This window comes from Kryptolebias marmoratus, linkage group LG18 (genome assembly GCF_001649575.2).
Source record: "Kryptolebias marmoratus isolate JLee-2015 linkage group LG18, ASM164957v2, whole genome shotgun sequence".
Taxonomy (NCBI): Eukaryota; Metazoa; Chordata; class Actinopteri; order Cyprinodontiformes; family Rivulidae; genus Kryptolebias; species Kryptolebias marmoratus.
Genome location: NC_051447.1, coordinates 4,595,270 through 4,610,055, shown reverse-complemented (window position 1 = coordinate 4,610,055; position 14,786 = coordinate 4,595,270). Strand labels below are relative to the sequence as shown.

At 42.6% G+C, this 14,786-nt stretch overlaps 5 protein-coding genes across 11 annotated transcripts in view; 2 read left to right on the top strand and 3 right to left on the bottom strand.

The window, feature by feature from the left end:
• Positions 1 to 14,786, bottom strand: part of LOC108247555 (zinc finger protein 2 homolog) — a 461,981-nt gene that overhangs the window by 38,769 nt on the left and 408,426 nt on the right. The window lies entirely within an intron of this gene.
• zgc:113223 (uncharacterized protein LOC541424 homolog) lies at positions 1,637 to 5,814 on the bottom strand. 3 transcript variants are annotated; one of them, XM_017435821.3, is made up of 8 exons: positions 5,657 to 5,811; positions 4,746 to 4,803; positions 4,216 to 4,340; positions 3,235 to 3,309; positions 3,064 to 3,159; positions 2,853 to 2,981; positions 2,132 to 2,293; positions 1,637 to 2,057 (listed from the first exon to the last, which is right to left on the bottom strand). In XM_017435821.3, exons 1-8 carry the CDS (start codon positions 5,711 to 5,713, stop codon positions 1,914 to 1,916), a joined length of 846 nt encoding a protein of 281 aa, XP_017291310.1. In that variant the 5' UTR covers positions 5,714 to 5,811; the 3' UTR covers positions 1,637 to 1,913. The 3 variants fall into 3 exon arrangements, with proteins under 3 accessions (XP_017291310.1, XP_037837199.1, XP_017291309.1); XM_037981271.1 differs by having other exon boundaries at positions 5,533 to 5,666; XM_017435820.3 differs by having other exon boundaries at positions 3,064 to 3,309; positions 5,657 to 5,814.
• LOC108247564 (zinc finger protein 664-like) lies at positions 6,663 to 9,999 on the top strand. The gene is made up of 2 exons (XM_017435808.3): positions 6,663 to 7,098; positions 8,545 to 9,999. Exons 1-2 carry the CDS (start codon positions 6,927 to 6,929, stop codon positions 9,561 to 9,563), a joined length of 1,191 nt encoding a protein of 396 aa, XP_017291297.1. The 5' UTR covers positions 6,663 to 6,926; the 3' UTR covers positions 9,564 to 9,999.
• Positions 12,046 to 14,786, top strand: part of pomgnt1 (protein O-linked mannose N-acetylglucosaminyltransferase 1 (beta 1,2-)) — a 14,048-nt gene continuing 11,307 nt past the window's right edge. The window contains exon 1 of the mRNA XM_037981263.1: positions 12,046 to 12,063. The gene's annotated coding sequence lies outside the window, so the exon portion shown is untranslated. The remainder of the gene's footprint in view (positions 12,064 to 14,786) is intronic.
• Positions 13,130 to 14,786, bottom strand: part of LOC108247563 (interferon-induced protein with tetratricopeptide repeats 2-like) — a 4,951-nt gene continuing 3,294 nt past the window's right edge. The window contains exon 2 of the mRNA XM_017435807.3: positions 13,130 to 14,666. Within this exon, the coding sequence (XP_017291296.1) occupies positions 13,358 to 14,666 (1,309 nt within the window). The 3' untranslated portion in view covers positions 13,130 to 13,357. The remainder of the gene's footprint in view (positions 14,667 to 14,786) is intronic.

The following is a 14,786-nucleotide window of genomic DNA, read 5'->3' as shown; positions in this document are numbered from 1 at the left end:
CTGCCTTAATCTGTCGGGTTGACCTCGGTGTGTTTCTGCCAACGCACATCATCACTGTTAGCTTCATCTGTGTTTTTTACATTCTGTCTAACTCCTCTGTGCTTCGGAAAATAAAAACATTCTCTTCTGCTTGGAGAAAAACTTTTATTTCTGCTTTTTGTTTGACCGAAAGTCCAAAAACTCAGACGTCCTCCAGTCTCCTGAAGGTCCAGAGTCCACTTGTCCCTCAGAGATGAGTCAAGACCCGGAGCTGATTCATCTGATTTATTCAGACGTTCGACCTGTCCAACCTTCTGACATGAAACTCTCAGAAAAGACAACAGGAGACTGGATTCATTCTCTGATGTGAGTTCATGTTTTCGCTGTAACCACTGAGGTTCTACCTGCTGGTTTTTATTGTTTCACAGCGAAGGAGCTGTTCTTTCACGTTTGTTTTCTCAGCAGATAACGCTTGTTGCAACACGATTTACGGTCTGTAGGTTTCTGATGCCGTTAAAGCAAAAAACTCCACAAAATATCAGAAACTGCAGGAGCTGGTCTTTTTATTTTCAGAGTTTTAGATGGTGCTAGGTGGCTCTTCGGTCTGTCAGGAACACAACAACACGAAAACCAAACTTTACAACAAATGCTGCAACTTAAAGCAGACGGTTGTTCCTGAACCATACTGTGACAAGTCGTCGTAGACATCCTGTATGTGTTTACCGCCATCCTCTGTCCAGCTGCTTCCCCAAGTCTTCCAGGAGTCCTCCAGGAGGACCCCCAGGTGTTCCAGAGCAGCTGAGAGTCCTCGTCAGCCCCGGGGTCTCCTCCTGGGAGAACATGCCTGAAACACCTCCAGATGGAGGTCAGCTGAGAACCTGATCCTCATCCCAGCCGGAGCTGGAGGTCAAAGTTCAATTAAGCTAAGAGGACCGAGTTATCCTCAAAAAACAGCCGAGATCCTCTCTCCATCAGACCTGATACCCACCTCGCCACGTCTACTGTTAGAAGTTCTGTCCATCAGTTCTGAACAGAACCGGTGACAGAGGGCAGCCCTGGAGTCCTGCTCTGAGACATGTCTCCTGAAGACAGTGTTCTTCGTCAACGGGTCTTCAGACACTCAGCAGCAACATCTGTTGGAGGTCGACCCCCCTCCCCACACACACACACACACACTAATTAATCCCATCTGGCCAGCGTGAGCGCACGAGTGTGAACGAGCACGAGACGACTGCTGATCCATCAGATTAAAGCCATCAGGTTCACTGACAGAAAAAAGGTTCCTTCACGCTTTCCTCAAAGGAATGCATGTCACCCGCTACCTTGCACGCCAAAGTTTTAAACAAAAATCTCCCGTCATCAGTTTACGAGCTGGGGATGACTCTCAGCTACTACCACTCTGAATATTAACTGAATATTTGTAAAGATGACTGAATTACAACTGTTTCTGACTCCAAAACTTAATGAGTTGCAGATGTTCATAAAATGAGAGTTTCATTCAAACCTGTGCTCCGGTTTGAGATATTTTGCTAACAGACAGACACAGACAGTTACATGATTACTCTGCTCGGCTGGGTTCAACGTCTTACTGAAACAAACAGATTCTTTTCAGAATGGAAGAGACAAAAGCATAAAATGAAACATGAAATGAGAAACGTTTTGCTTTAGTTCCTAAGTGTGAGCAGAGGGTTTATTACCGATGTTAAATGTTCGAATCAACATCTTCTACAGAACTTTGATGATCTTGGTAATGATGTTCCCTGAGGCTTAACTGGACTCATGTGACTCCGGTTTGTATTTACCTGCTTCAGGTTCGCCTTGTAGTTAGCAGCAAACCAAACCAGGAAGCTTTAAAACACTTTAAAGACGAGGTAGGAGCTGAACTGCCTCCTGAACGGGTGTGAGATTCACAGCGTGACTCTTCCTGTTGGTTTTTATTCATCGGTGAAGTCTGTAAATGCAGGAAACCAAAGTCTCTCCTTTTGCTCTGATTTGCCTCGAGCTTCATTGTCTTTCTGTCTCTGCTGGACTTTCTTTATCCAGGAGATCTGTGCCCCAGCCAGAGACATCATGCACACCTGTCAGGGGGGACACCAACAGGTTAGAAACTGGGATCAGCAGGACCGGGCTGTAGGACCTGGTCCTGTGTTACCTCCAGCAGCAGCAGACCGGCCATCAGACCGCCCACCAGCCGCAGGTTGTTCTTGGCCCACCAGATGATCTTCTCCACGCAGCCGATGGTGAAGATGTCCTCCCTGGCTGAATGTTCCTCCATCTGCTGCGTCCCGTAGCCACACATGGTGTTGAGCACAGTCTGCAGACACAAGAAGACACCAGATTTAGTTTGGAACGGGCCCAGAAGAGACCTGGACTCATAGTGAACTTCACACAAATCCACAGGATCCTCCCAAAGAAAAGCCCTCCATGTTGCAGACAGTGTGGACCGACCACAGGTTCTGGTTCTGGAATATGATTTGCTTCAAAATGTTGTTGTTTTCTATCTTGGTAACTTCTCAGATGAATATGTGCAGAAAAACTATAAATATCTGGTTAAAATCTGAACACTGGCCTGTAAAATGACCAGGCAGACGAAACAACTTCGAATGAATGTTGAAGAAATCCATCTGATGGAAAATTTGACACATGCAGTAAAATAAGACTACAGAAAACCCAAACAGAGGAAATGGACAGATTATAAGAGAACAGTCTGAAGGATATTTTTGGAACCTTTTTATGGCAGGAACCAGGAGCTAAAGTTCCTGGGAGATATTTATCCTCCTAAAACCATCACCTCCATAAGGTTTTTGCATCGGGCTGAAGGTTTATTCTCCCCTGCAGACTTCACGGTGACATTTGGGTCCAATCAATCTGACCTGGTTCTTTAAGAGAATGCAGCACGAGAAGGGAACTCCGCAGGCCTCCAGACTGGGATTGGTGTCTGAACACTCGAAGTAGACATTGTGGGACCAGTCCTTGTAGTCTTCTACTCCACAGCACTGGAACTGGAAACAGAACAAACAGCAGAACTCAGTTACTCTTCATGAGACTTTTATCTGTTCAAAAGACACAGACGTTCTTGTTCACCTTCTTCTGGATGAAGTCAATGGCGTTCTCCAGATCCTGGTCCTCCCTGTAGCGGACGATGGCCTTCATCATCAGCTTCTCCGTCCTGTCCATCACCTGAACAACAGCATTGTCACATCTGGTTTTTTGTTTGGTACTTGTTGTGATGTGATCCTGCTTCTGAATCCTCACCGTGTCGGTAAAAATGTATCCGACGACTCCAGCTGCAATCTGCAGGAGGAAGATGGCTACCAGGATCGCCAAAAACTGCAGGAGGAAACAGAAGTTTGATGAGAAGGTGAGAACATAACAACAAAAGCTTTGCCTGGGTAAAAACAAAGAATGTAAATGTAGGTTTTTGGCATATGAAACAATGACATTCTGCTATCTGTTCTTTCTTAGACCAGCATCGTAAATAAGATCTTCTCTGGATTTAAATCAAATCTAGCAACTATTCCTTCAAGTTGCATTAGGAAAGACATCCCATAACTTTTCCTCAAGGACACCCCAAGCCTCTGTCCTGGGACCTCTTCTTTTTACAGTTTTAAGCCACTTTATTGGACTCACTCTTCTGCTCCTTGGACGTCCTGTTACTCTTCTATGCTGATGACACCCAGCTGTTCCTGTCAGGACCACCAGTTGACTCTGAGGTCTCTGCACGAACTGTTAGCTTGTTTCTGAGACATCCTTCTGTAGAGCCCATCATCATGACTGTTTTACCCCAAAACAGATGAAAAACATTTACACTAACCGGACTGTTCAGTTTCTCATTAAGACAAATATCTTATCAACCAATCACATGGCAGCAACTCGATGCATTCAGACAGCTACACATGGTGAAGACAACTTGCTGAAGTTCAAACCGGCCATCAGAACGAGGATGGGAGGGGATTTAAGAGACTGTGAACATGATGTGATTCAGAACCTGCTGATCTGCTGCGGTTTTCACCAGAACCATCTCTGGGTTTACAGAGATTCATCAGACCAGAGGTGGTGGGAGGTTAGTGGTGGTGGTGCCAGAAGCACCATAATCTGTGGTTCCAAGATGGTGGAAGGTGCTAGCAGAGCCTGTCAGAGCAGGGTGTTCCTCTCTGCCTTCAGAGGACAGAGTCTCAGAACTGCAGAAACCTTTGGGGACGCAGCATCTGTAAATGGATCGGGCTGGAGTCATACCGTCTTCAGCAGGCAGGTGGCATTCCGCAGCGCTCCGAAACATCCCAGGAACGTGATGAGGAACATCAACACCCCGACAACAATCAGCAGCAAAGCAGGATCAACTGCGAGGGTGTCCACCACATCTAAACACAGAGACACACATGAGGACCCGTCCGGTGTCTGTCCTGACGAGTCTGAGTCCTCAAACAGACACTCAGAGTCTCCGTTCCAGAGCTGGGCAAAATGATTTCATTTGTCACTAACATCATCAAAGGGAGGGAAAAATCACAGCTTACAAATGAAAACAAATGTAAAAATATGAACTAAAAAAACGCACATTAAAGACAGAGCCACATGGGCCGTTTGATTCACCATCAGGCAGCAAAAGTTGGAACATGTCTTCAGGAATGTGATGATCAGCAGAGCTTTGTTTTTACACTCAGCTGCTTTCATCACTTCAGAGGCTTGTTTCTGGAGACGTCTGACCTCAAACTGATTTATTGGGCTTTCATATTAAAACCTGTGAGCTACTTCAGCAGATCAGGCACCTTTCTCTTTAGCAATCTTGGCGTAGATCCCCACAGCGATCAGGACGGCGCTCACAACCTGCAGGGAGACACAGACATCCAGATTTACACCAAATATCTACAGATGTGCTGCTCATCTGGTATCACCCGCCGCCTGTTTGTCTGTCTGTCTGTCAGCAAAATATCTCATGACTCAGTGGACAGGTTTTAATGATCACTGTAGGAACGTCTGCAGCTCATTCAAGATAGCTGCCACAGCTAGTTGACCTTAGCAAACACAAACATACAGATACTGAACTAGTAGCTGAGAGTCATCCCCAACACGTACTCTGAGTGCTAACAGATCAGACGTACTGTTGTTGTTAATGTTTGACCAAAACGGCACCAACTATGACATTTCTCAGCATGAGATCATCTCAGATGGGGGATAAGCAACCAGACAAATTGGTTCAGAGTCGGGTTCATGAGCGCTGTGCGACATTATCAAGATTAGTTTTACTTCAAATAAACCAACACAAACTGCAGGTAAACAACACTTCCCAGTCAGAGGTCCAAACTCTCCTCTGAAAATGATCAGGAAGGAGGACAAAACCTGAGAGGAAAAGCTGCTGAAGTCCAAAGAAAAAGAGCTTCAGAAAGAAAACCTGTTGATCCAGAACCAGGACCGTCCTGATCTTTTAAAGGGAAAAATATACACACAGAGCTGTAAATCGAACTGATATTCAAATTAAAATGTTTCCACAACTGAACCTCAGCAAAACGAACAACCTAAAAACTGAAAATATTTGATGTCTCTGTAATTTTTTACTTTTTCTTTTCCAGTCAGAAGAAAATAAACTTCAGAAACGATCTCTGCTTTTGTTCTTCCTGTCAGACGGTCTGCCTTTGCCTGAATGAAGCGCGACCTTTGACCCCACATGGCTCCGACTCACCCAGAAGAAGTAGCAGAAGATGAATAAAGTGTACTTGATGCCTCGGTATCCTCTCATGTCCTCTCAGCGGGGCGGTGGTTCTGTTGGACTCACAGTTGGTTTGTTTTCTGAGAACATGACAGCAGGAGGACGTGTGTTGGCCTGCAGGACGCATTCCTGCTTCCTCCTCCTCCTCCTCCTGCCTCTTCCTCCTCCTCTGCTGTCACCCTGAAGTCAGAAACTGCCACAGGACTGCTGGATCAAACCTTTATTATTTAGAGAATAATTATATATTATATAATATATAATTAAATAATTCTGACTTTTTATTTTATTGTTAAACTCTTATTAAATGTGTGAAAGAGATTAAGGCTCTTTCTAACCTCTTCAAACAGAGAAATAAATGTTAAAAGATGCACAGAAGTATTAAATTCAGTGCTATTCTCTATATCATTCTTATTTTTAACATTAGCACCCAGGTGCTTCTGTTAAAAACAGTAAAAAGACTTTGTTTTTTAACTACTTCTGATTTTTCAGTAGTATATTCATAAACATGTCATGTACACTAGTGTCACACTTTTATCGTTAAATTAACTATACTTAAGCACACTTTTTTTGAAAATACAAAAACTTCCACAACAATTAATGGATAATTACTTAAGTTATACTTATTTCAAACTTCTGTCAAATACATTTTTGATGTATTGTTTTTAAAGGTACATATTAAATAAAGTTTAAAAAAGCCATAGTTTTGAAATATTTAATTTAATACTTGAAGTATATTTTAAATTACTTTTGTGGGCAATTGTAATTTTTCTGTGACACATGATATTTATATTTAAAGTTTTTAAAACCTTTTTATTAGAAAAAGATAAAAGATTAATTTGGTAATAAATAATAAATAAAAAATAAAGTCAGTCAAACATTTTTATCCTAAACAGAGAAAAAGTCCTGAAGCATCTTGGATGAAGATGGATTCAAACTCAACCTCAATTAAACCTCAGAAGAAGAAACATCCGGCGGAAGTAAACAAGGCGCTAGCAGCGTTAGCATGGCTAGCTTTCTTCGTGTTGGTGGTTAGGGTCAAAAACATGTCAATGGGATTTATTTTATGGCTGGTATAAACATTAAACTAAACTAAAAGTTAACACTGTTTCTGCCGGAACTTCGCTACGTCAGATCCGGTGGGAGTTACCGGCAGAAGGAGCTAGCAGCATTAGCATTGTTAGCTGTGTGTGTGTTTGTGTTGGTTTGGGTGTGTGAGGTGAATATCTGAGTCTACGCAGTAACAATGTCTTCAGTTCAGTCTCTGAGAGAGTTTATCAGCGAGCGACTAACAGCTGCTGCTGGAGAAATATTCACAGAGTTTGAAAAAACCATCGTCCAGTACGAGGAAGAGATTGACCGTCAGCGCAGACTGCTGGATATCAGCTGGAAACCTCACCGGAGCTCTGACACAGCAGGTGGGCTTCAACCCTCCACATTCATACACTCATTCAGGTGTCAGCGGGATGATCAGAAATCAACCGAATTACTGACACCGGGCCAGCTAGAACCCGTCTATTTCCTGGGACAAAGAGTCGAAATGTAAGTTAAACCAGGTGTGGTAATTACATTTTTATCTGCTCAGGTAGAAAATCTCCAGTTCGGAATAAAAGGTTTAATATAAATATACATGAATTCAATTAGAAACATAAGATGTGTCAAAATAAAACCACGCTTTACAACTTCCTTCTCTTTATATTGCTTAGCAAAAAGAATAAAACATTGTCTTCTAATCATGATATTAGATTCTTTATATTGATGATGATGAGGAGGATGATCTTTTCCCACTGGAAGCTTTCAGTTTGACTGAGCAGAACTTCATCTGAAACAGTTTTATCTTTTTACAGGAAAATGTCTTTTTCTGTGGGTTATAAGCTGGAGTGCTAAACTAACATTAGCTTGTATTGGCTGAAGTGCTAAGCTAACGTTAGCTGGAGTTAGTTGAAGTGATAAACTAACTTTAAGCTAACATTAATCTAATGTTAAGTCAGTGGTTCCCAAAGATTTTCTTCTGGGCCCCCCTATGGATTACAATAAAATCCTGCGTTAAAAAAGAAAAAAAAAATCAACTGGGCACACTCATCGTTCAACCAGACATAAACCTATACACATATTTTGTTTACAAACTCCACTGAAGTTTATTTCACACTTAAGGTTGCAGCAAAACAAACTACAAACCATCTTTACAGGGAAACACTTTTGTGTAACTGTTTTTTTTTTTTTTTTTTTCATTCATACCGCTTCCCGCGCCCCCCTGCAATGGCACTACGCCCTCCCCAGGGGAAATGAGTTTTTCGATGGCGTGGACTTTATGAACTTTGTGCGTCATGTTAAATGTTGTAAACTTCTGGTCGCCAGCAGCGGTGGACTCTTCTCTCGTTTCCATTCCCTTGTCCAATCACACGCAGCTACAGGAGCCTGCAGAGGCCAAAAGGGCCTTCATTGCAAACATCGAATGTGATAAATTCTTAGGTTGTTAAGAAGTATTGACGAATTTCACAGCATCAGGCATTTTACACTCATTTCAAATTTTAAAGTCTAATTCTGAGATCCTGTTTGTTGTGGAAATCACCAGGTCAAGGGTCAAAGGTTAAAGTTAGAGGGAACAAAGACAGAGATTTGGCAAACATCCTTCCTTCAAGCTACAGAATATATCAGCGATAATAAAAATAACCCAGTATTTAAATCTTCCACGTTGGGGTTGCATCACGATAGAAGCAGCGTTTTCATTTTGTTTGTTTATTTTAGAACCCGGTGAAGACAAGATTATTTCTTTGTTTTAATTCAAATAAAAACCTTCAGACTCCATTTTTTCAAGACTGATCACTTTATGAAGTTAGTTTTGTGTTCCTTTATTTTTCCAGACTTTTACAGGCAGCATTATCTCTGCAAGGAGGACATTCCCACTGACCAGCAGAGGAACCCCAGAGTGAACCAGAAAGAGCCAGATTCTCTGCAGGTGGAACCAGAATCTCCAGAGGAAGAACCAGAACCTCCACATGTTAAAGAGGAACAGGAGGAACTGCATGTCAGTCAGGATGAAGAGCAGCTGGTTCTGAAACAGGAGGCTGACACCGTCATAGTGACTGTTGATTTTGAGGAAAGAGACCTCAGAGACCCAAACCGGGACCACCGGGGTCAGGAAGACCCGGGTTCCAGCAGAGACCACATCCGTGAGACTCTGTGTGAGCCCGACACGGAGAGAAATTCTGTGAACTGTGACTTTTGTGGAAAATCCTTTAGGTTTCGATCCAAACTGAAGAGGCACTGCCGAGTCCACACAGGGGAGAAGCCGTATGCCTGTAACACCTGCGGCAGGAAGTTCGGGCGCTCATCAGCCTTGAATGTTCACGTGAGGACCCACACGGGTGAAAGGCCGTTCTCTTGTAAAGTGTGCGGGAGAAGTTTCTCTCAGTCTGGAAAGCTGACTGAGCACATGAGGACCCACACGGCGGAGCTTCCGTTTTTCTGTGGCACGTGTGGGAAAAACTTCCCTCGCAGTAGCGACCTGAACGAACACATGAGCACCCACGCAGGTGAGAAGCTCTACTCCTGTAACACCTGTGGGAAGAGCTTCAGACACAGCAGCACTCTGGGTGCTCACATCAGAGCTCACACAGGTGAGGTGTCCTTCTCCTGTGAAATCTGTGGGAAAACGTTCAGACAGAAAGGGAATTTGAACGTCCACATCAGGACCCACACCGGTGAGAAGCCTTTCTCCTGTGAGCGGTGCGGGAAAAGTTTCACCCAAAGGAGCGTTCTCACCGTCCACATGAGGACTCACACCGGTGAGAAGCCATTTTCCTGCGAGGTGTGCGGAAAACGGTTCCGGCATAAACGCACTTTGACTCTCCACACAAGCACACACACAGGAAGCCCCTAAATATTTAACTGAAAGGTTTGGTTTTTGTTTTATTGAACAGCTTCAAGCAACAAACTGTTATTTAAAATATCTGGACTACTGAAGAATTACTCCAAGATATAACTAAACTCTCCCAAAGACACAGTTCAGTTTGAAATTTAATTTAGTTTTGATTCTGTTATAGTCAGCAGTAATTGTTTTTGTTTTAGTCGACTAAAATATAAAGAGTAGAAGATCATTTCTGTGTGAACAAGAGCCTGAGCAGAACTACAGGACGTTTATGGATGACTTTTTGGTTAACGTTAGTTCATCAGAACTTCCTGCAGTGAAACTGTCTGTGGTAATAAAACGAAACCCTTGTTGTGTTTAATGAAGGGATTTCTGTTAAACTTTGTAAAGTTGGAGGTATTATCCACATGTTTGCAGTTATTTTAATAAACTTTAACCTAAATTCTGACTTTATTTTATAAAGTTTGTGTTGTTACTCTGATTGTTGTTTAATGCAAACTTTATGTTTCAAACTTAAAGTGACGCAGAGGAGGAAGTTATTAAGTTAATCATTTAGTTTTTTGGTTTAAAACAGTCCTAAACACTTTTCAGTCATCTAAATTTGTTCAGTTTAACACCATAAAGCAGGGGTAGGCAACCCTGGTCCTGGAGAACCACTATCCTTCATGTTTTCCTTGTTTCCCTGCTTCAACACACCTGATTCAGTGGTTAGATCACCTCTTCATGTTCTGCAGAAGCCTGTTAATGACACACATATCCAAATTAGGTGTGTTGGAGCAGAGAAACAAGTAAAACATGCAGAATAATGGCTCTCCAGAACCAGGATTGCCTCCCCCTGCCATAAAGTGCCCTTATTAAAAATAAAAAATCCTCCAAAACATCAAGATTTGAAAAAGAAAACAGAATTTCATTAAATTATATTTTTATAACTCATAACTTGTTCATTCTTCATCTTTTTACAGTAGTTGTACAAAGTAGTTTTCAGTCATTTTTCTTCTGTTTTTTGTTTTAATAAAATATTAACATAAAACATTTTGTTTTTAAAATTGTGACAAAAATCTTGTATTTCTTCATGTTTAAAGAAACCAGAGAAAAAACATGTTTACGTGAAATTACTGACTTTCTGATGTTAATTAGTCATTTTAAAAAATTGATTGGTGAACCACTTTGAATCAATTATAGGCGGACTACAACTTTTAAACTGCAGTTTTTATCGGAGCTTCTTAGTGAGACACTACCGGAAGTAAAGACGATAACAGCAGTGAACTGAAGTCGATTTTATGATTTCTAGATTATTTTAATGTTACTCGGTGAACAGAGTGAATATCCGGGATAAATAAGTTAACCAATGACTAATATTGAAGTTAACATAAAGTCGGACCGTCACAGTGTGACACCACCGGAAGTAAACAAGGTGCTAGCAGCGTTAGCATGGTTAGCTGTGTTTGTGTATGTGGTGGTTTATGTGTCGGTTTGGGTGTGTGAGGTGAATATTTGAGTCTCCACAGTAACAATGTCTTCAGTTCAGTCTCTGAGAGAGTTTATCAGCGAGCGACTAACTGCTGCTGCTGGAGAAATATTCACAGAGTTTGAAAAAACCATCGTCCAGTACGAGGAAGAGATCGACCGTCAGCGCAGACTGCTGGATGTCAGCTCAAAACCNTTTAATACCCGGTCACATTCTCTACCTCTCGGCTGGTTCATTGTCATTCTCTTGTCTCCCTGATGTGCTGTTCTGTTTGCTCGTGCCTTCTCGTCTCCCAGAGGTTCATCTTTAGTCTCAGGTAGGGATGGGCAGATGAAGCCTCATTGGGTGTATGGCACATTTCCCAAACTGTGTCGACACTGTGTTGAAACTGTGTTGCTGTATCACTCAATGGCGACATCTGCTGGATTTAAAAAGTAATTGCAGGCAACTTCAGTAAAGACTGGAAACAGACTGAACAAGGTTCATTCACACATTTTTATTTAGAAACATCAGCTGCGTTAACATCTTTGGGCCAAGGCGATTGCGCTGCTTACAAACCATTTCTCCTGCTTTTGAGAACACCCTCTCACAGGGCACTGATGATGCCGGCGTACATAAAAATGTCATTGCAAGTTTGTATTCTTCAGAAAGAAATTGGAATAACCCGACAGAAGAATGATCAATAGTGGAAATGAGAACGGAATAATAATGATAAGATCAAAAGGATCCCACACGGGAGAAAACTTCCTCTTCCTTGGTTGATCCATAGTTTTCGATGACAAGCCAAAAACCAACGCAAAGCAAACAACACAAACTATCTCCATCCAACAAAACCCACAAACGTGTCCTTTTCTGTTTATAAATACAATTTGGCGCATTCACAACCAAACGACACAGGAACTGTATTGGTCACGTGGTTTTCATTAAAGAGATACGCGCACCGACACGGGGCTTCGCCTTGTTTTTCTCGGCAGACCCATCACTAGCAGGTGGAGACCAGGTGGGCTGCAGGAGGGAGGCAGGAGGGCGGCAGGTGGGCTGCAGGTAAGGTGGAGGTCGGGGGTATGTGGACTGCAGGAGAACCGGTCCGGGGTTCTACCCGCAGGTTTTAGCTGTTTTAAAGGTGGTACTGGAGCTAACATAACCGGATGATTAAACAAATTTAAAATTTAAAAATGCAATAAATAATTAAGATTAAAGGAATGCATATCGCCCACCGCTTTTCATCCCAGAATCTTAAACTGACATCATTAAAAAAAACTTCAGATGTTTGGATCTTTAAGAGGTCAGAGTTTTTGTCATGAACGACCCTCAGCTGCTACCACATCCACTGTCAGCTCAGTATTTGTCACACTTACGGTGTTATGGGCAGTTTTGTGTTTGCTGAGGTCGTGGTGGCCATCTTAAATCGGGTTGACTCCAACAGTTTATGAGTTTTAGACAAGTTTCACTGAAATAAGTCTGGAGAGTTATGGGATATTTTGCTAACAGACAGATAAACAAACACAGGTGATGACATTATTACCAGAAAAACACAAACCTCCTCAGAGGTTTTGTTTTTTGGTTTCCATTAATCAAAGCAAAGAACCCGACCCGCTGAGGAGGTCACTCTTAACCCAGTCTCAACCAAGACTGAAGGTCAGGATTTAGGTTTTCAGGACAGCAGGAATGCATCTAAGAGAGGTCAAAGGTCACTCTGTCTTATTTCTGCTCAGTTCTGTCCAGGCGCTCACTGAAGTCCTGGTGTGGTACTAGCTGACTAGACACAGACTCTGAGAGCTAGCTGATCCCACTTAATTTCATATTTCAGGTTTGACTAAAACCGTCTATCAGTGTGAAAGACTGAACAATGTTCATCTGTTGTTATTCTGTTATTGTTGTTCTACTAAACGCCGACTACACTCCTACTACACGCTGACTGCACGTCTACTACACTCCAACTAAACGCCTACTACACGCCGACTACACGCAGACTAAACGCCTACTATTAGAGTATAAGACTATAAGAGTACATCTCTGTCATGAACTCTGAAAAGAATTGGTTTGTCGGATGAAAGAATGACAAACTTTTCTTCAACATTTAAAAAAGAAACAAACAGACTGAAATAAAGCAGTGTAAGTCACATATTTTATTGTTTTTATCAGACTACAGAATATTCCAATAAAATATACATATTGAGAAGTTTTTTTCATCATTTGAAAACCTTTTCAGGACATTTTTGGATTTCAGAGACACCCTCATACATAATTCAGGTTTGATTTTCTACATTAGTTGAAAACATGATTGTACATTTTGTTGATTTTAAATGAAAATGTTTTTTCGTGATTCTGTTTCATTTCAGACATTTAAATTCAGCTTCTCCATAAACTCCCGAACTTCTTCACACATTCCAGAGTTTTGGATTCTTGTCACATTCTTCTCGAGCTCTCTGATGCTTTTCTCGCGGTAATGAGATTCGTGTTGTATCTCTACGACCTTCATGTGGTACTTTATCGACTCGTGGTCCTTCTTTTTGATGAAGAATAGGTGGTTTGCGTAAAAATGGTAAAGCATCTGTGTATCTGTAGGATCCAGATCTTCGAGGAGATTCTGGTTTCCCAGCACGTCCTCAAAGATCTGATCAGCTTGACCTTCATCATACTTTGCGTAAAGGCTTGCGAGAGTTAATTTGTTAAGTAAAGAGTGAGGATAAGCTTCGATCAGCTTCTTGAAGAGATCGGTGGCCCTGCAGATGGTTCTGGGGTCTGGATTCTGATTCTGAGAGTAGACTTTGTATTTATAACAGACGGCAGCACATGCCTTCACAGAACGAGCTTCAGGATGTCTCCTCAGGGCCTCCTCGGCTAAACCAACAGCTTCATCCACAGACAAGAACTCCCTGCAGAGCCGCAGTAACGGCGCCAGGCCATTGTAGCTGCTCGCCGGCCTGCTTAAAACCCTTCCTGCCAAATTCTGCACGGCTTCAGTGTCAGGTTTTATTCCTTTTGCTGCACACGCCTCCATGTGAAGAACTTCGAGGTACAAGTTCTCTGGATCTTCTTCATTGGCAGATTTCAACTCTGCCAACAGGTCATCCTCCAGGTTTTCTGTTTTCTCTTTAAACATGATTAATTTCAGTAAGATGTAGTTGCTCCTCCATTCCTTCCTGTTCGGCTCCATCCTGATGGCTTTCTGGAAGTACTCTGCAGCCTGCAGCTTTTTCTCGTTGTCAAACTTCATCAGGGTCCAGGCCTTCTCAGCGCAGACCTCCGGGTGGAGCTCTCCTTTGATTGGAGCTGGATATTTATTCATCAGGGCGTCGACCTTGGACAGGAAGTCCTGACGCTTCTCATCTTCACCCGTATGATGGTGCAGCCACGCCAGATTCCCGTAGTTCACCACCAACCAGGGCCCCTCGTCGGTCGTTTTGAGCTGCTGGAAGGCTTCAGTGGCCCTGCTGAAGAACGCCCGGGCCTCCTCCATGAAGCCCAGCTTGTAGTGGATGAACCCCTGCAGGTTGTAAATGGGACCCAGCCAGATGTTGTCCTCCTCTGTGCCGATGTCCTCCAGGTTGTCCTTGAGACGGAACAGTTTGGATCTGCGGGGGTCCAGATCCCAGGTGAAGTGGCTCTGAAGGGCCTCGAGTTTGGACTCCAGACTCTGAGAACTGAGGGACAGGAACAGAATATTTGCTGGTGTAGATTCTCAGTCATCAAGGCCATGGTAAATTCAAAAAAAGTTAAAAAACAAAAACAACTGGATTTCTATTCTGTAGTTGAAGACGTTT

What these genes read in the sequence shown, in the direction of transcription:
- zgc:113223 (XM_017435820.3), bottom strand. Translation starts at nt 5,713, where the DNA reads ATGAGAGGATACCGAGGCATCAAGTACACTTTATTCATCTTCTGCTAC. An exon ending in TCTTCTGCTACTTCTTCTGG is followed by an intron (nt 4,804 to 5,656) that starts GTGAGTCGGAGC and finishes GTCTCCCTGCAG; the next exon opens with GTTGTGAGCGCCGTCCTGAT. An exon ending in CCACCTGCCTGCTGAAGACG is followed by an intron (nt 3,310 to 4,215) that starts GTATGACTCCAG and finishes TTCCTCCTGCAG; the next exon opens with TTTTTGGCGATCCTGGTAGC.
- LOC108247564 (XM_017435808.3), top strand. Translation starts at nt 6,927, where the DNA reads ATGTCTTCAGTTCAGTCTCTGAGAGAGTTTATCAGCGAGCGACTAACA. An exon ending in CCGGAGCTCTGACACAGCAG is followed by an intron (nt 7,099 to 8,544) that starts GTGGGCTTCAAC and finishes TTATTTTTCCAG; the next exon opens with ACTTTTACAGGCAGCATTAT.